At 38.5% G+C, this 20626-nt stretch overlaps 1 protein-coding gene across 4 annotated transcripts; it reads right to left on the bottom strand.

Annotated features, from left to right (window-relative positions):
- Positions 1 to 4686: 4686 nt before the first annotated feature.
- On the bottom strand, positions 4687 to 20262 carry tfap2c (transcription factor AP-2 gamma (activating enhancer binding protein 2 gamma)). Of its 4 annotated transcripts, XM_074641743.1 has the most exons (9): positions 20140 to 20262; positions 18609 to 18772; positions 12359 to 12820; positions 11272 to 11323; positions 9833 to 9904; positions 9098 to 9320; positions 7881 to 7999; positions 6426 to 6567; positions 5845 to 6281 (listed from the first exon to the last, which is right to left on the bottom strand). In XM_074641743.1, exons 2-9 carry the CDS (start codon positions 18699 to 18701, stop codon positions 5987 to 5989), a joined length of 1458 nt encoding a protein of 485 aa, XP_074497844.1. In that variant the 5' UTR covers positions 18702 to 18772; positions 20140 to 20262; the 3' UTR covers positions 5845 to 5986. The 4 variants fall into 4 exon arrangements, with proteins under 4 accessions (XP_074497854.1, XP_074497875.1, XP_074497844.1 ...); XM_074641753.1 differs by lacking the exons at positions 18609 to 18772; positions 20140 to 20262 and adding an exon at positions 14621 to 15112 and having other exon boundaries at positions 4687 to 6281; XM_074641764.1 differs by lacking the exon at positions 9833 to 9904.
- Between the last annotated feature and the right edge of the window lie 364 nt (positions 20263 to 20626).

The raw sequence follows: 20626 nt of genomic DNA, 5'->3' as shown, positions 1-20626 counted from the left end.
TTTCTCCATTTCATTCTTCCTGAAAAGCACTTTGTAACTGCTATAAAGTGTTGTATATTTAGTTATTTACTGTGTTATTTATTGTGTAGTACATACAAGTGACCAGCACACAAGGCCATGTAAGACACCAAATACTGTTTGAGTAGTGAAACGAGAATATAACTTATAAATTGCAAACAAAGAACTTTGTCTTGTCTCAAACTTGATGAATAAAATCTGCCACAAAAATGTTCCCTTCCTAAAACACAAGTTTTTTTTAAAATAATGATCCACCCAGAAGAACTCCTCAGAAATGAAAGACATTTTACTAAAAAGTGTAGTATTTATTATTATATAGTTATTATCCTAGAAATGTATTTTGTGTCTGTTGTAATTGTCGGACAAATTCAACAATTACAATTAAAGATAGACAGTCCTTAAATCATCATATGATGAGCAATAAAACAAGAAATGTACTTTTTTTTTAATCAATCTTGCCTAAATCATGTAACAAAGTCTTCTCTTTCCCAAGAGACCATTGGCTGTTTCTAAAGCTAATAGTAAAGCACCGGAATATAACACAGAGATCTTTGATTTTTGGTTAAATTATAACTAATATATGAATTATGTTTGCTTGCTTGCTTGCTAGATAGATAGCCAAATGTTTCCTCTAATACACACTGCATCATTTTAAGGGTGAAATGTATCTTTAAGTGTCCAATCTAAAGTTGGACACAGCTGAATGTCATTCTATGAGCCTTTCTAAATTAATTATCATGTGTCACCATCCACTTTTTTCACCTGTCAGGGTGATGAACAAGAAACCTGCATGAATGGCGACAATTTAAGCCAAATACTGCAGTTATTTTTGGTCGCAAAAGAGCCTTTTTCACTGTGAAGTTGCACTTCAGAAGAGGTAATGTGATTTCCATCATAAGTAAACATGAGTAATATTTAAGTTGCGTAAAAGTGCTTCTCCTTGGGCAGTATTTTTTTCCTCCTGAAGATGCTGAAACTTTTATTGGGTTTCACCAATACAGTTGCAAACATCTCTTCATCTTTCACTCATTTCATCCATTCTTCATCATTTAATTTTAATTCCTGAGTCACAAAAATGGCAAAATTAATTAGCTTGAAATCTATTTTTTTTTCTCCAATCAATACAGAGACACATATTTTGAATTGAAACGATCATCTGCTTCCTGTGTGTTTACTGATCTGAGAACGGCCTCACCTCCTGATTTACACATGAGAATCAACTGTCGTCTGTATGACTTGTCGCTTGTGACATGGGATGTTAAGACTACGGTTTAACTCATAAAGTGGTTTCAGTGGTTGGGAACTGCAACCAAGCGATTAGTCTGACTGCAAATGAGCCTTAATGTACAACAGATTGTAAAGGCTGTCACTGAAGGGAAGTGGTTGGACTAAACGGAGGGGGTGAAAGTAAAGTGCTCAGTATCTGGGAACATGTTGGTCAAAATGCTGTGACAGTCAGGGGTCTATTGAAGTCAATATATGTTAAGTTTGTTGTCAGAAATTGATATGTAATGTTCTCTGTCTTGATTTTTCAGTTTTTGATATGCTAAAAATAATTATTAAAACAGTCAGGTTGAAATGAGAGTTTAAAAAAGTGAATATAACATCAAGTTTTTACTTTTTGCCGCCTTTTTCCTCTTCCCTGACAGCTTTGTCACGTGACTTGACATGACCTACATTGAAAGGTTATTCAGTCAGAGCTGGCATGTAATACTACAGTTCAGTGAATCTGGAGTTGACAAGTAGCCCCGGGCGTCCTAATGAGATCAAAAGAGTATATTAGCACGTCAGATATAATCTCTGAAAATAAAAGAAGTATATGAGTTTCGGGGTTTTTTTCATTATGGAAGAAGAGGCGAAGGTAACGGGTAAGCTCAACAAGTCTGCGCTCGCCTCCTTTTCCCAGCTTTATTAGGTGTGTCAGAGGTGAATTACTCATAGTACTGTCTCACAGTTGAGAGGAAAATGTTTGACCAGTTACCTTGTTGCTGTGTTTTGGAAAACACATGAATGACACATAATAAACAGACTGTCTGGTAGGATGAAGCTGTCTAAATGTCTAAAAGTTTTTTATTATAGTTGTATACCTGGTTTACCTTGACTGATGGAAATACTCATAAAGAGACGGTTAGCTGATTCCAACTTTAGATTTCATACTTAAAGGAATACTTCTCCCTTAAAAGGACCATTTGTATATTAATTACATGAGACGTAGTGGAGGAATTGTTTTAAATAGTAAGATTTTGGTGAAAATGCATGTATGATTGGATGAATGAGACTTGGATTATACTGCATGAGTTGTGTGAGAGTTCGTAAACAGATTTTTGGTATAGTTCTGCTGTTGTTGAGCCTGGCATCCGTTTACTTCAATTCTTTAAGGATTTATTCTGTTTTCGCCCGTGTAGGCATGCCAGAAAAACAACGTTTTCTTCAAGAATTCAAGGTAACGCATGGTGAGTAATTAATATACAAATGGTCGCTGCAACACGTTCTCATCCCAACTCTTCACATACTGACGCTTTGTCAGGCCACACGGTGTCACTTTTCGGTCTCAGTAAACATGTGCTTAATGTTGTGAATTAATCAAAAAACACTTAGTTAGGTTTAGGAAAAAACGGTTGGGCTTAAAATTCCTAAGTTTTTACAGTGAAAATGTGACTGGACGTTGTGAATATGGGACACGAACAAACAGCTGATTGTAAAGTGAAAGTGAAATGTAACGCACAGGACACGAACAGTGGTCTCCTGGATGAGATCCATCTCCCCTCCCGCCCAACCTCTGTATCTCTTTTGCTTTTTAAACTATGTCACTACAGCACTTTCCCTGTGCGTGGGGCAGCTGTAGCTCAGTGGGTAGAGCGGGTTGTTGGCGGTTCCCCGGTTCCTCCTGTCCACACGTCGAAGTGTCCTTGAGTGAGACACTGAACAAGTTGCTCCCCGGCTGCTTCACAGCAGCCAACTGCTCCTATACAACGCTTTGGATGGATTAAATGTAGAGGTCGAATTTCATGTATGTACCTGCATGTACGTATATGACGATTGTAATAAAGTTTAAATTTACTGTTGCCGTGGATGGGTTTACATTGTAGTTAATGGAAAGCCCGGTGCATCTCATACCGACGCTAAAGGATGCCTTGTCATAACAAAGCGTCGCTATTTGACGCCCTGGGAATGAGAACGGGCTGGTCATTTCGTGGGTGAAGTATTCCTTTAAGATACTCATCTGACAAGCTCTAACTCGGCACACTTGCTCAGAGGGGATCTCCTCCGCTGAAAGGAAAAGGTGAGGAGAGTGTGTGTGTGTGTGTGTCTGTGTGTGTGTGTGTGTGTGTGTGTGTGTGTGTGTGTGTGTATGTGTGTGTGTGTGTGTGTGTGTGTGTGTGTGTGTTTAATATCTCACGGCTGCCAAAATAAAGCGAAGCGATGTGACTGACAGAGTGACAACATGAAAGAGAGTCGTGAGAAAAGGGACAGAGCAAATAACTTCAAATCAAAGCCTCAGACACAGGAAGGCTGTCTCAACCGCGTTCAACCGCGTTCAACCGGTCATCAAAGACACTCAAAGTCCACCGCCTCTTTCTCTCCCTCCACCAGCCTTCACCAATACCTCCTCCTCCTCCTCCTCCTACACCTCCTCCTTCTATTATCTCCTCTCTCAGGGCCAAAGACGCGTACAAGCTGCAAGTAACTGAAGGCAGTTAAAGTCAACCGCTGTGAGGGCAGCAAGCCACCAGGTTGACAGGTCTGGTTGAACAGGTTCTGAGGGGAGAGGCTGATACTTGTTTAACTGCTAGGTTCGGCACACTGCTGCTGCTGCTGCTGCTGCTGCTGAGGCCTCTCTATATAACATGCAGTCTGGCGTTTTACGAAACACTGGTTTCACCTACTGACCTCCAAAGCTGGATACATGCAGCACACATGAGGAGAAAATGTATATTGAAATTGATACTACCCATAAATCCAGCTATACAGTATGTCACAAATGTGTCTGCACTGGTTTGTTGTCACTCTCAAGCTCCTGAAACACATAAACAGACAGACCACATGAATCAGCAGGAACTGGCTAGGCGAGTGATGATTAAGCAACCTCACGCCACACATGTAAATCCCATCTGCAGTTTTGCACCATTTTCTTTTTTCTCACAGACATCAAAGGAAGTGTCATCTGCAGCTTGAAACTTGGAGCGCTGCCTTTCAATAGACAAAATACACCTTGAAACTAAAAGCAGATCGACACTTCACACCTACTCCAAAGGCAGGAAATAGGAAAGAGAAAGAGGAAGTATCGGTGAACAGGAGACAAGCATGGGAAAATAAGATATTAAGTCAGTGTGTGTCAATATTTTTCTGTGTTTGAACATAGAAAGTCACTTGTCTGCTCTCAGCTGTGCATCTTTGTTCATCACATGATGTACTCTTGAGGTCTCTGCCTTCACTGAGCCACACAGCCTATTTGTGAAGCTAACTGGGAGCAGATAATGATGACTACTGTTCCTATTAGTTTGGGGGTTTTCTTTGCTGTTTATAAATAGGAAACTCTTCCAACACATGACTTAACCATCATCTGTGAACTACTGCCGAAAAGGGGGCTACGGAACAATAGCGCACCAAAAAAATATGTGTGTTTGTGTGCAGCCTTGGCAACATCACCGACTCACTGAATCAGGCTCGAGTCTTTCATTTTATTTTTATTTTTTCCTGAAACTTTAAAACAGTTTTTTTTTGTTTTTTTTTACATATTTTCAAAAAAGTATATCATGCCCACTTCCTAACCTCTACTCGATAAAAAACTAACCCATTTATAAAAGTTAAACATCATATAAATCAAAACCGTACACCAGAATGATACCGTTATTTACACAAACCCATTAAATTACAACATAAATTAGAAAATATTTACATCCAGGACAAGACACTGGATAAAATTATTTGTTTGGAATTTAATGTCTAATTAAAAACATTTGTTTTTTAAAAGAAAGAAATATATACATTTACACATGTTCTCACAACATACATACATACATACACACACTCTGGCAGGACTGACGTGGTTGGTAGGTTGGTGGTAACTTTTTTAAATACTAAGAATGGCCTAACGCGGTCACCAAAATGACGCCGCCAGGTTTAAAAAGATGGAGTAACAATGGAAGCATTGCTATGCCTGTAATCCACATGAACACTGGAGAGGCTGTAACGTCTCTGGTTTCTGACCAAACACAGACTGACAAACCCCCCCCCCAAAAAAATCATCTTTTCTCATTCGGGCCTACATAAGATTCAAATCATCTTTTCATGAACAAAGCACAATAACACTGGAGCCATTTTGAAGTGGTTGTACAAATCGAGCACACAAAAAAAAACAGAAAGAAAGAAAATGAAGTGGATTTTCTTCTCTCTCTTTCTCATATAAAAATTGTCCTTTGCAAGTCCATTGAGACACAGGAAATCAGTGGATTTGCCTCCAGACAGAGCAGGAGGATGAGGTTGGGGGGTGGGGGGGAGCTGAGAGGAATTCACAGCCACAGCAACTCATCTTGAAATGATGTCCTTTAGGGAGAAAAAAGACAGTACGCACTTTGTTCGTTTCCTCCTCTTGTCAACAGAGAGCAGGTCCCATCGTTGTAGCATCAGCACATTGGCAACTGCATAGTGGTTAGTGTGATATGGTGCGTTCGGGCTCCCATTAGGACCAGTACACGGGCGTCCACCGTAGGTGCCGGACTTATTTGCAGCCAGCATGTGACAAAGTTCTTAGAAATCATCAACTCCTCAAAAAAATATGCTATAAATTCAACAGTGTGAGTAAACACACACGCTCACACTCACGCACAAATTCATCTCTCATAATGACAATACTTATTGATTTTTTTTTTTTTTTAAAAGTCCAAAAAAAGGGCAGACAGGGCGGCAAGATGAAGGGACTCTCAAAAGGGTTTCCGAGTTCGTAAGGATTCTCCGTTCTGAGCTCTCATTTCCTGTGCTTGTCCATTTTGTCGGCAGATTTGCTCCCACTGTCTGAGGACCCCTGGGTGTCGCTGCCGGAGCTCAGGTACATCTTGTCCACTTGTTTGAGCGCCTCGTTCAGGTAGTTCTGGAGCGAGGTCATGGCGGCGCAGATGGCCGGAGAGCCGAAGCCGTGAGTGATGAGGCTAAAGTGGGTCAGGCAGCCCTGGATCCCGGGCTCCATGATGGGGGCCGGCCGAGAGTTTCCCAGAGGCGAGCGGTCCTGAGTGAGCAGGTCGGTGAACTCCTTGCAGATTTGCCTGAAGGTAGAAAACCAGAATGATTTAGGAAGGAACACACGTACTGTATTCTCCAGTAATGAAAGCTCTAGATATGGTACATTCATCTTCGCTAGAGGTGTACTCCCATGCAAATTAAAGGCACCGTACAGACAAGACACTTACTTGGCAGCAAGGAGCATGTTCTTGCGAGAGTTAACCTCGTTGCGTTCCACGTGCGGCCTGCCCAGGTATTCAGCTATCGCCTTTGCAGGAAACTCTGTCTCACACACGTAGCCAAAGTCTCTTGCTAAATGAACAGCTTCACCTAAGAGAAGAAGAAGAAGAAAACAAACCTCGTAAGAGAAAAGGAAAAAGTCCGAGACACTTGGCTCTTGGTCTCGAACCAAATATATTTATGAAAGAATAAAGATTATTATAATTTGCACAGACATTATCACTGCATGTCCTCTGGCAACACTGGGCAAAGATCAAATAGCAAGCTGGCCGGCTTCGGCAATTTATCAATTCAGAGCGTTATACGATGCAGCGCCGTTTTGGACCCGACACACACAAGCATCAAGGCACATGAAGTGAAGCAGCTGAACTACAGAATAATCAGCTGTGCTCAGTCTCCTAGCTCAGGGGGAAGAGGAGCTAGCAAGATGAATATATTTCCGTCTTGAGGGTGGTTTGACTTGCATGGTCATAATGGGCTTATGCGGATAAATGCTAGCAGAGAGCGCCCGCGGCGCCAACAGCACCGCTTATTGATAGGCACGCACATCACTTGAGGATGCGGGCGGCTATTCAGCAGCGCAATCTTTAAGGTCAGCAGGCTCTCCTGGCGAGCCGAACACAAGATAACAAGGCTTAATTCAGCTTTGAAGGTCTCTAAATAACACACGCCTGCAGTCATTCTCCTGCACAGAATCATCAGCCCCATTTATAAAAAATTAGGCGTGTAGGGAGCAAAGAGAGGGAAAATATTCTACCTTAGACCGCGGCAGGTAGATGTGGTTAACGCGATAACGTTTGCGTGGCGAAGTGTCACTGTCTGGCTACGGTATGATGACTGATGTTTTAGTATTCAAGGCGCTGACAAGGTGGAAGTGAAGGTGGAAGTGCTGTGTCGTCATTATGACTACGTAACTTTCTGATATTATAATAACTGACGATCATGTTACATGATGCAGACATTTAAAGGAAGAATATATCAGACCATGTCAAATAATACAATCGTAACAGTGGTAGAATTGGTGCTGAAATGTTTTGTGAGTGTTGTGCAGACGCTTTCTAAACTGAGAATATCAAAGACTGAGATTGAGTATATCTTTGGTAGCTCAAGGACAACCAGCTCAAATTCAAGCAAATCTGATTTTGGCTAAATGGACAGAATCACCGTGGGAACCAAAAAGGACAGCTAACGTTTCCCCAAGAAAGAAAACTTTACTTCAAGTATTTCAACAACGAACAGTGTTTGGAGAAGAAAGAGTTAAGATATCGCACGGTACTTAAAACACACACACATGCTATGTAAATGAGATTGACGTTCTCACACTAATATGGCGACATTCCAGCCGCCGCAAACAGCAATTACACCCGAGAAGGCGCTGTGCCCTAGTGAGTGACATGTCCTACCTTCTACTAGTGAGGTAAGCAGGGTGACATTGGCGGCCTTCCTTCTTCCTGCAGGCAGGTTGAGCCCGATCTTGTCCAGCTTTTCTCTCAGAGAGCGACCTCCGTTTTTTGACTTGGCTCTGCAGAAGAAGAACACAATGTTATTTTCTACATTATTTATGTTTGTGGTAAATTGTCAATGGAGCATTTGCCAATCCCTTCACACATTTCACCTTTGATTAGTATCTGCTTAAGGGGATTTCACCCATAAATCCAGACTGCAGACATAACCTGTCAGAGGAGGTCTTGCCCTCACTCCTGCACTCTTGATAACAAATAAATCACACACACAGAGGCCCTACTGACCTAAAAAACACTAACACAATTGATGCTTCCGCTCAAAAAGCGCGGCAGAGAAATCCCTCGTTTGCAGAAACACTTAAACTCCCCACTTGCGTTGGCCGATCCAGTTTTACGCATGACTGGAGGGCGAGCTCTCCCTCTCTCCACGGCGGCGGGTGAGAGAGGGAGCATCTTTAAGGGAGGCATGTGTGTGTACGAGTGCACCCCCACCCCCCTCTTCCCCCTGTCCCTCTGCTAACGATCCCCCTCCTAGTGCTATATGACCTACTTAAAAATGTCTGTGATTGTGCATGTGTGTGTGTGTGTGTGTGTCAGCATTAACAACACAGGCACATGGGAAGTGGCAAACGTGCACTCCAAGCACAAAACGCTCCGGTCAGGGGTGTTGGGTAGCACATACTGTAACCTCACAGTCCCTCAACAGACTGCCACACTAACATATGTGCCATAAGGTCAACTGCGCTTGCCACGGATAAGCCTACCCATGACGAATACACAAATGCACACACACCCACAGATTGGTACGATTGGTACTAACTGTGTTGATGTAACCTATCCCTGGAGGAAGCAGAGAACCAAAATTGCAGACCACACAAAGAATGTCACGAACCTTACGCAAAAAAAACTGATGAGCCGGAGCAACTGAGCCGAGCTGTGCTTTTTTGAAAAAAGCCTTTCCCCATGGGCTGCTGAGCTTTAGTCTAGAGCTGCGACTCCTCAGTTTGATGAGTATTCATATCTGAGACAACCTTATCAAAAGCTTGCAGATAACAGATATTTAAAAAACATGGAAAGAATCTAGTGTATTGCTGTTATGTTGAAGACTTTTACAAACAACAACAACAGGGACATATCATTAAATCTTGAGCTCTGACCTGCGTAAAACACCTCCCAGCAGCGATGCGTTGAGGCACTCAGGGGGCGACAGACGTCTCTGGACCTCGGCCACGGTAACCTTGTATTTGGATGTCGAACTCAGCAAGGAGAGGCGGCCCGGTACGGAGCAGAACACCTCTGTGGGGTTCGACACCATGCCCAGAAGGGACTCTTTCTGGTAAGGAAGACCCAGCGCGTTGCCTTTGGGTAGAGTGACAGGCCCTGGAGGGTGAAGGAGGGAAAAACAATTTGGGTAAGCTGAAGAGTGAAGAAGAACAAAAGCAAAAAAAAAAAGATTCTGGTTGTGCAACAGAAGTGGTTTATATGTGCACTTTTCCTGTGTATGTACATAAGCTCTAAATCATCATAATCCTTTCTGTGCAACAGGGAATCTGTGTTTTCTTGTAATCACAAGCAAGAGTGTGTATGCAGCTCTGCACGACTGAGAAAACCAGTAAAGTCTTTTGAAATATTGTGTAGTTTTTTCCAAACATTGGATGCCCTCATGCCAAACACCATCCACAAACAGGTACACACATACAGCCCCTCGTCTAAGCCACAGATGCACCTCAGTACCATTTATTATTTGGTCTCAAAGGCTATTCTAGACGATGTGTGAGTGTTTTTGCTGCTTCTAAAGTCAGACGAAGTCTTTAACCCCCCCCCCCCACAAAAGCACTCGGACAAACAAAACAGCACAGCACACTACAGAACAGAGCTATCTTCATCCTCACCCGCAAGAATGCCCCCCTGATAATAAGTCCTCTGTAAGCGATCAAGGTTCCTGCCACCTCGCAGTCCTAATACTGAGACAAGAAAATCACAGAGTCACATGGCTGCTTTAAGGCTCCTCTGGGGCACATGGCTGGGGAATGACATGCCATTGTTTACAAAGTGGAAAACCTAGATTGCCCATAGCGTGCCCTTGAGCATGGGAACAATATAATGAGCCTTCACTTGTTTCCGTAACAAATAATGAATGAAGACTGGTTGGTTTGTTGTGCCGCGCAAATGGCTTCCTGCATGTAACTAGTATCGTATTATTGTCACAGTTTTTTTGCTATAATGCTTTCGAAAACAAAAACAACACAATATTCACTGTAAAATATCACATAAATAAAAATCATTGAATTAAGCACACTGCTGGGATATTGGTCAGGCATGATAGTGAGAAAATAAAGCATGAGGTTTACAGTTTAAAATGAAAGGTAAAACCTGTATTTCATCATACTTTTTATAGATTTTTGCAGCATTTAATCTATCTATCTATCTATCTATCTATCTATCGATCTATCTATCTATCTATCTAACTATCTGTCTGTCTATCTATCTATCTATTTATCTATCTGCCTGTGTATGGTTTGAATAAATGTGAAAAGAAAGATAAGCAATAGAATAACGTTGCTCTAGCTGATCTCTGGCTCAAAGTCTGTTTAATGAAGCCCTGGTGACAAAACAGCGGGAATAAGTTCTCCCTCAAAACAGTTCATGTCCCGACAAATAACTAAACTGTCCTTCACATGCAAGCCTAATGCCACACCCTGCCAAAAAGCTGGTTCTGCAGAGCCAAACACTGCTCCAAGATCATCTCATAATTTCCTGTTAACGTGCACTGAAAAGAGCTGCAATTGCACAGCTTAACCAGCCTAAAGATGATCCAAAGCTTTCCTACTCTCTCTCTCTCTCTCTCTCTCACAGTCAACACCGAGAGTTGTGAGATTGCTCAATTTTCATGTCTTGTCAGCTGAAGCCTGTCGTTTTTTTTTGTTTTTTTTAAAGGGATCAGTTCTTTCCCACTGGGCACCCATTCAAGCACCTTCACCAACAGAATAGGCCAAGGATCACATCCAGCTTAGATAAGTGCATCTCATGGTCTATGAGGATTATCAGTGTGTGCAGTGCAAGTACAAATACAAGACTGTACTCTCGAACTGAGTGCCCTGACATGCCACTATAGAAGTAATTGTTATGACAATTCCAAGTATGTAGAGAGTGAGAAAAAAAAAAAAAATGACGGTGCTTACAGTAAATTTCCAGCCCTTGCCAGTAATTACTGCATCTCAATAGGCACATGTACCCCAGGCAGCATTTTCCAAAACTTTTTCTTTTCAAATGGTGGTTCTTTTTAGGATTGAAGATTATTAGATTAGTCATAAACATGCATTAAACTCACCTTTTTTGATGACTGTCTGATCTGCCATAATAACACTGTGGTCATCTACATGCTGATAAAAAAAAAGAACAGAAACAGCAATAAGCAATCCTATGCATTATTTAAAAAAACAAACACACCAATTATAGAGACATAGCTATAGCTGGAATTAATTCATGTTACAATATTCAATGTCTGTTTTTTTTTTTTTGCCTCTTTCATGCAAAACAAAGAAAATAATATGGCTATTTCCAATATGGAAGGCTATATTAATATATTTAATGAGTTGATGGTGATTATTTTTTTAACCTCCAATGTGATCAGTATGTTTGATATACAATAACAATTAATTTTAGCTTTTATTGTATACTTGAATCAAGTCCTAAATTGTATTGTGGTATTTGGCTATACCTGTGTCAGCAAGTAAACTCTGCACACACACACACACACACACACAGACACACACACACACACACACACACACACACACACACACACACACACACACAGTGACCTCCAATATCCTCTAAAAGTGTAATTTCAAGTATCTAAATGAAACCCACTCACTTGAAAAGAAAATAATATGGCTATTTCCAATATGGAAGGCTATATTAATATGATATATTTAATGAGTTGATAGTGATTGTTTTTTTAACCTCCAATGTGATCAGTATGTTATACAAAAGGAATATATTTGAACTTTTATTGTATATTTGAATCAAGTCCTAAATTGCATTGTGGTATTTGGCTATACCTGTGTCTGCAAGTAAACTCTGCACAAACACACAGTGACCTCCATATCCTCTAAAAGTGTAACTTCAAGTATCAATATTCAATGTCTGTCTTTTTTTTTTGCCTCTTTCATGCAAAACAAAGAAAATAATATGGCTATTTCCAATATGGAAGGCTATATTAATATCTTTAATGAGTTGATGGAATTAATTTTAGCTTTATTGTATATTTGAATCAAGTCCTAAATTGCATTGTGGTATTTGGCTATTCCTGTGTCACCCAGTAAACTCTGCACACACACACACACACACACACACACACACACAGTGACCTCCATATGCTCTAAAAGTGTAATATCTCAATGAAACCCACTCACTTGAACATCCTCCAGGCCGTGCCCCATGTCGTGCATCCCCATGTTATCCCCAATAACAGACGCCTCTATGCTGTGCACATGTGGAGGCAGCAGCTCCGGCCTCCGGAAGCCTTCCCTCCTCACCCCGCCGGAGCCGCCATCCAGGCCGAGGATCTGACTCGCCAGGCCGCCGCTCCTCCCGTGAGCTCCCAGCCCGTCCTGGCCCTGCCGGCCGGGCCACTGCTGCTGGTTAGACGACGGCGACTGGTGGAGGGAGTTGATGTTGAACGGGTCGCCCAGGTGGGAGTAAGGGTCGCCGGACTGCTGGTAGGAGATGGGCTGGTAGGGAGGAGGGAAGTAGGGCGGCTGGAAGTCCGAGCTGGCCGAGTGAGAGAGGGAGGGAGACGGGCTGTAGAGGTGCTGACTGACCGCTGGAAGGTGAGGCAGCCGGGGGTTCCCATTGCTGCTGCCGTCGTGTCTCTCCTAAAGGGACAGGACGAGAAGAGAGACAGGAGACAGGTCAGCTGATGACAAGAAGGCAGGTAGTGATGACGTTTATTGTCCCTTAAGGGGATATTATACCCACTGACATGGTGTCCACTAAAGATATAGATATTGGTTTAGAGAAGAGTGTGGATATATTTAGACTATTATTTTATTATTAGAATCAGAATCAGAATCAGAATCGTGTTTATTGCCAGGTGTAAGAGGTATACACTAGGAATTTACTTTGGTTTTGTTGGTGCAAATTAAACAGTATAATAACAAAAGAATAGATACAAACGTTAGAATAAAATAAGAATATAAATATTGAATTTCTACCAATATACCATATACAAAATAAGCTATAAACAAAAATAAACATGTAGGGCATATAGGAAAGAAAGATGGCTACTTTATTATTTGAATTGTGATGACATTTGTCCCTTAAGGGGATAATATTGCCCACTGGTATGGTGTCCACTAAAGATATAGCTAATGGTTTAGAGAAGAGGGTGGATATATTTAGACTAATATTTGATCATAGATAGATAGATAGATAGATAGTTGGATAGATAGATAGTAACTTTATTGATCCCGAGGGAAATTCAAGTTTCCAGCATCACAGTTCATTAATATTTGGTTTAAAAAGAGCTGGAAAGATTTGTCTATTAATCAAAGAGCTGTTTTTCTATATTTTTGTTCAAGTCAAAGTCCTTGTGAAGTCACAAGTCATAAATAAAGCAAGTTTCTAGTCAATTTAAGGTTTCACACAGACTAGTAGAACCTATTTCAACATTTTCCTTTAAAAGCTGTTAATATTGTTTTTTTTTGCCTAATTAGAGCTGAAAAGATTTGTCCATCAATCAAATAGTAGATAGATCAACAGGAAAATGTATAGATTGTATAGAAAAAATGCCCAAACAGGTCATAGGTTCCTCTCAAATGTGAATATTTGCTGTTTTGTCTTAGTTTTTTAGTTATTATTTTGTCATATCAAGTCTCAAATCCTTGGGGGCAAGTCCAGGTAGAAGTCATAAAGCAACTTTCTAGTCAATTAAAACTACATAGATAGATAGATAGATAGAAACTTTATTGATCCTGAGGGAAATTCAAGTTTCCAGCATCACAGTTCCATAGTGCAAAACATGTTGGTAAAAAGGCAGTAAAAAAGTTAGTAGTGCAAAGTACAAAGTACAAAAAAATACACACCAGATATAAAAATACAAGGAGATAAAAGTGAATATAGTGCTATTATTAGGGCGTATAGGAAAGAAAGATGGTTACTTTATTATTTTTGAATGAAATTCAGTTGAATTATTTAATTGAATTGAATTATAGCCTATATAACATTATTCTCACTTGTTAGTAAAGATTAATTTGTTTACTTTACTTATTTATTTTTTATAAATTATGCTACCTTTGGAAAATACATGTTTTACTATTATTATAATAATAATTATTATTATTATTATTACTACCGTTGTTGTTGTCATCGAAATAATTATTGTTCATTTATTCTGAATTTAATTTATTTTAATTTAATGTATTATTTATTTACATTACCAAACTGACTTTTTAGCTGTTTTTTGTCCTCCTAGTGTCGCCTGTTATGCTGACCGTTTATGATTTCCATTTTATCTTAGCTATTATCTTATCTTATCATTATAGCATAAGAAAAAAATCAACCTATATAGTCAGTCACCCTTGTTGTTGTTGATTGATAAACTTTAGTTGGATGTCAATCATAAAAGGCACTTTTTTTTTTCTCCTTCGTTTTTGTAAACTCTTATCGAAACTCACCTCACAGTCATCCTCGTACTTCACGTTGTCGGCTAATTTCCACAACATCCTCACAGAGAATAAAGGCTCTCCGTTATAAAACAACAACAATAAACAAAAAAAAGAAAAAAGAGTAAAAGAAAAAAGAAATCTTGTCGCCTGCGAGTTAATAATCCAGGTATGAAATAAAACCCAAGAGCTTCCTGGTGATCATGAACCACCACCTTGTTCTGCAGCTGCTTGAAGAGACGGAGTTGTGTCTGAAGTGACCGACTGACTGACTGACTCTCCAACCTCAGAGAGGAGTTTCACAACAGCCGCTACGGGAGAAAATAATCAGCAATATTTCCCCCCCAGTCCGTCCGGTCAACGTGTTGTGTCGTTGTGTTGTGGAAGCGGCTGAAAACGGCGCATATAAGAAACTTGACTCCCTCTTATGGACGAAAAAGCGATGTTCAGTCTTATTGGTGCGCATATGAACACTGTACAGCCGCTCCGAGGGGGCGTCGCTCTGCGTGATGACGTCAGAGAGAAGGGAGAATGTAATTAGTGCTGATTGGCGGGACAGCGGACCAATCAGAGGTCTGTCCGTCTGTACACTGTCACACATTTATTAAACCCACTGACTTTACTTACTAGAGCACCACGTTTAGTATCTTAACACCTACTAGTTTGTTTTACTGTGTTTGTTGTTGTTATATATCCTCAAAGCTCCATCAGTATGAAAGCAGGGCTTTCTTCAAATGTGTAGGAGGAGGCCACCTGTAGGCTCTGTTTGGGATTATATTCCTTTCAGACATAGCCTATACTAAAATGATGGTTAACGGAGAGATTCAAAATGATAGTTTTCTTTTTTAAACAATATTACTCAAATTATTGAAGAAGCAACTAATTTTCACTTGTTTCTGCTTTTAAAAAAATATATTAAAAATTATTATTTACTATTAAATTATTCATTACGAGTGCCATACAATTTGTGTCAGAACCAGCACAACTCGGATTAAAATTATATATATATATATTATATATATATATATAATATATATATAATTGTAATCATATATATATATATATATATATATATATATATATATATATATATATATATATGATTAAAATATTCCTCCAATTATTAAAAAAACAACTGACTTTTACTTCTTGCTTTGTAAAAAAATATATATATAATAAAAAGCTTTAATTACGAGTGCCATATAATTATGTCAGAACACAACTCGGATTAAAATTATAGTTTTTTTCAATATTCCTCCAATTATTAAAGAAGCAACTAATTGTCACTTGTTGCTGAGTAAAAAAAATAAAAATAAAAAAAGCTTTAATTACAAGTGCCATACAATCTGTATGACAACCAACACAGCTCGGATTAAATATATATATATATATATTGTTTGTTTGTTTTTTTTTTGTTTTTTTTAAATGTCCCTCCAATTATTAAAGAAACAACAAATTTTCACTTGTTGCTGAGTAAAAATAATAATAAAAAGCTTTAATTGAAATTGCCATACAATGTATGTCAGAACCAACACAACTCTGATTAAGTAATGTTGCAGTGACGGGTTGCTAGGTTACTGAGTACCCCACGGTGAGGTTATGACGCTCAGTGGAATGCCTCTCGGCCAATCACAGTGCTTGGTTCGAGACGTTCTAGAATTGTGAAGGTGTTCTTAATTTAACAATAGAAGAGATGCGACATGTTCTGTTTATTATAATAGAAAAAAAGGCCTACATTTGTTTCAGATTTTGTAAGTAGGTTAATAAAACCTATTAATTGTATTAAAGTCAGGATATATGCCTAACAATATAAATAACTGCATTTATTGCAATTGTTATCAATTATTTTAATTGCACGTAATCAGATCAAGTTGGCCTCTTATTTTTATTTCCTGTTTTTAAATTATATTTTATAAATTATTATTATTATTATTATTATTATTATTATTATTATTATGTTATTATTGTTGTTATTATATTATGATTATTATTATTCGCAGTGGTATTCACATTAACTGTTATCACACGTATAGTAGAATAACAGCCTACTGTATATATGTTCTTTATGCATGCTACTTAACTTGGCTAAATCTTTGCACTCATCGTGTTTAACGACTCAAATAACGTTGATTGATTTTGAGTTGCAAATAAGCAAGATATTAAGATAATGCATCTCTCCTATGTGAATGCATAAATAGAATCATAGTGATTCAAATAAAGCCCAAACATTGTGATGTCGGTGTTTCACAGTGGTGGTTAAGTGGCTGTTTCAAACCGCAATAAGCCCGAGGCTTTAGCAGCATCATTCTCTCAGAAAAACCTCTAAAGCTCAAATGAGCTCAACAAACAACTCTTTCTTAACTTCATTTACATTTTTGGTGGAGACTTTGCAATGTCCAAAACAAGGCTGCTTTCTTTGAAGCTTTGATATGCATCAAAACCCAAAGTAAGGACAAAAGATATTTGTTTTTCTTCTTTTTTTTTAATTATAACGAACCAACTGTCCATTTTTATGTTTATTTTATTTTATTTTTTAACCTTTTTTTAAATTCAGCATTATAAAAGATCTCCTTCCTCAACAGAAAACAGGCCTATACTGTAAACGTCCATTATTTTGGAATCATTTCATAATTGGTTTTGTATCATTTGACGACTAAATGTCAGATTATAATTTGTGAGATTAATGGACAGAGCTTTGTGTTTTTAGGATAACAGCCTGTGGCGTCAATGCACCCAAGCTGTGATGATCTGATGGGAACAACAGGACGTGGACGACCGAGAAGGATTATCTCTGTTTTATTGCGTGTTTGGTCCTTGGCTTGTTGTGATGCGAGGCAGAAGTGAAATGCGCGCTGATTAAATGTTATTTTACGTTGAGACTGAGCAGCAGAACTAAAGGGAGTTAGTCACGCTTGGCCTGATGGTGATGATGTTTTCAACAAATCTGATGCTCAGCTTGTCATTTTAATGACAGCTCCACTGCAGTGACAACCCACTCAGCTGATGTCAGGTGTAAAGATTAAATGGATCCATGCCCAGACAAATTGAAACATGTCACCCAAATCAGTGATTTTTCAATTTGGTTTTCCTATAAACATACTGCCCATATATATAAAACAAATAATTGTGTTTTAAGGCTGCTTTTGATGTGGCTTTTCAAAATAAATCACCTTTTATTTATACTGAATAGGCTACCAACAGGGCACTATGTTGTGAAAAGAGAGAAAATATATTTTTAATATAAAACATACAAACAACAGTTTCTATTTACATAGTAAAACTAAATATTCCCACTAGACCTTTTTAAGATCACTCAGTTGATGACCATTTAATATGAATGGTCTCTTGTGGTTTTTCCAAAAATTATGAAGCTAAAACAAAATTGAATTTCCGAAACAGTTCCAGTCAGCAAGTAACTATTCAGATTATATTCACATGATTATGTTATATGACCTATATTATGGTAGGCCTATAAGATAAGATAAGATATTCCTCTATTAGTCCCACAGTGGGGGAATTTGCAATAATATACATGTATATTAGAGTATGTTTGTTTATTACTCAGTGGCATAGTGACTTTAACTGCATTTGAATCCCTTATGATATCCCTCTATTCCTGCAGGACTTTTATAATTTAACATAAAAAAATAAATATGTGGTTATTTTGTAGAAATTATGAGAGAAATGTAGAGAAGAGAAATACACCCATAACTATTATTTTTATTGAAGGTCTATTTCAGTTTTAAAAAATAGCCTCAATGGTTTGTAATCCAGTATAGCCTCAAACCAAACTACTCTGAGTTTTTGAGATAATAAAGCCTCCTTGGCCTTATTGGCATTAATCACGGTGCTATTCAGACGCGCCATTACAAACAGGTGATTATGGTGGAAAGTAATAAAACAAATGTAGGCTCAGCAGCAATAAAGCGATAAAACACGATGCAGGTTGAGTTAAACTAAGTCAGCTGTATAAGAGTGAAAAACACAGGAATGAACTCACCCTCCAGTCTATCCTCTCCAGTACAGACATCTGCGAGGCTCCGGTCGCAGCAGTAGATCCAGCAGAGAGACGCAGCAGAATGAGTGAAACCATCAGAGAGCTGCACGTTGAACCACTTCACCTGACGCTGGCGCACTGCGCATGCGCCATCCGGTGTAATACACCTGAGTGGGATAAATCAAAACAATCCATCTATATAGTTCCTCGATAAAAAACACGCATTTATGATGTTTTATATGAAGCAAGATGTATATTAAAATGGATTGAGGGGAGAAAAGAAGCGCACAAATGTATTAAAAAAACATGTATTTTTTTAAATAAAACAAACTGAATAAAGATAGAGATAAAATTATTGTTAATCTCATATAATTATCTGCTACTGTAGAGTAAAAAGAAAAATAAACAATGTCATAAAGTGTAAGAAAAGGTGAGAATAAGACGTGGGGAAATTTTCAAGATGAGGTAATTCCACCCACAAAAAGCCACATCGCCTCAGGCTGACCAAAAGAATCTGCTTTCAAAACCACTGAGGCTTTTTAAGGCCTAAAATGGCTCTGGTTATCTGATCTCCCAAATACTTTAGCTTAAACTAATGAACAGATCAAAGTGTCTTCGCTATGTGGTGGAGAATGTAGCTTACACATCTTGCTCTGAGAAAAATAACCTGCAGACACCTGCCATGAAATAAAGCCTCATCAAACAATGCAAATAATTAGGACTTATGATGGAAACAACTGTGCGTGTTTATAGCCTATTAACATTTTCACATTTTTAAAAATAAATAAACATTTTAATTACTATGTCTAATGTCTTTTAATCTATTTTGCCTTACTTGCAAAAGACCAGCTCAAAAAAAATATATATATAGCTATTAAGCCCATGATTTCCAACTATATTTGAATTAAAAATATGTATGCTATGTATATGGTCTTAATGAAAGAAAGTTTAACATCAATGCTATTTAAATGTTATTGTAGTTTGTTACAAATTTGCATTGTTGTTATAGTGAGTGCAAATGGTCAGATACATCTATTTGAAGATGCGTTCAACAACTGAAACTCAGTTATTTTTCTTTTAGGCCATCACATTCGCCCATGCAGGGTTTGGTTAATGCATCTTTAAAAACATCCATTCAAATCAAAAATGTATCTCCCGAAATTATGGGGCCACATTAAAACCAATCCTGTGCTTTGGCAAAAAATGCTATTGAAATATATAAAAAGCAACGAAAGGGCATTTAGAAAATGCATCTGTCTTTGCTCCTGCTGCAAAGACAAAGAGTTTCTTTGATTACTAAGAGATCAATTAAAAAAAAAAAAAACTTCCATGAGCTTATGTGGTTCTTATTATTGATGCATTATTTCTCTGTAAACCACCTATTCGATGATCTAACGTGCTCAGCAAGATATAGATATATCAACAACAAACAGAAAAACAACATGCCATAGACTGCTGCTGGATGAAGACAAGAGTACACAGTGTTTATTTAAACTTGAGCCACAATGATTGGATTATTTATGGTGTAATTTACATTTAATGAGAAGCAGGCAGACTCCCCTTTGTATGTTTTCTCTTTCTACCCTTCGACCAGCTCCAGTCTGTAAAACCAGAGTGATAAAGATGACTCTGCTGCTGCCTGCTGGCTGCATCCTCACATTACCACAGTTCAGTATCAGTGGATCTAGTTTATCTTAACTCATATAGACAGTAAAATATTCATATATTTTACCAAGTACATTTACTCAAGTGCTGTACTTTAGTACATATTCAAGGCAGGTGTACATTATTTGAGTATTTCCACTGTATACTTCTACTGCACTACATTTCAGAAGGAAATATAATGTACTTTTTACTCCCCTACATGTATTGGACAGTGAATAAAAGTGAAAATTAGCTCCAGTTTACAACTGTTAAATGCTACATATTAATGCAAGATATAGGTGTAATTTTAAGAATACATATCTGTTGTTAAAAAATCCTGAATGTATAATTATATAAATATTAATTAAAAAAACTTT

Source organism: Sebastes fasciatus, chromosome 1, assembly GCF_043250625.1.
Source record: "Sebastes fasciatus isolate fSebFas1 chromosome 1, fSebFas1.pri, whole genome shotgun sequence".
Taxonomy (NCBI): Eukaryota; Metazoa; Chordata; class Actinopteri; order Perciformes; family Sebastidae; genus Sebastes; species Sebastes fasciatus.
The sequence above is the reverse complement of the archived record's forward strand: the minus strand, read 5'-3'. Positions and strand labels throughout refer to the sequence as shown.

Excerpts from the sequence above, each read along its gene's own strand:
- tfap2c (XM_074641743.1), bottom strand. The coding sequence starts at position 18,701 with ATGGTTTCACTCATTCTGCTGCGTCTCTCTGCTGGATCTACTGCTGCG. Across the intron at positions 9,905-11,271 it reads TCAGACAGTCATCAAAAAAG|TATTAGGACTGCGAGGTGGC; the intron begins GTGAGTTTAATG and ends TTCTTGTCTCAG. Across the intron at positions 9,321-9,832 it reads TCAGGGGGGCATTCTTGCGG|GGCCTGTCACTCTACCCAAA; the intron begins GTGAGGATGAAG and ends TTCACCCTCCAG.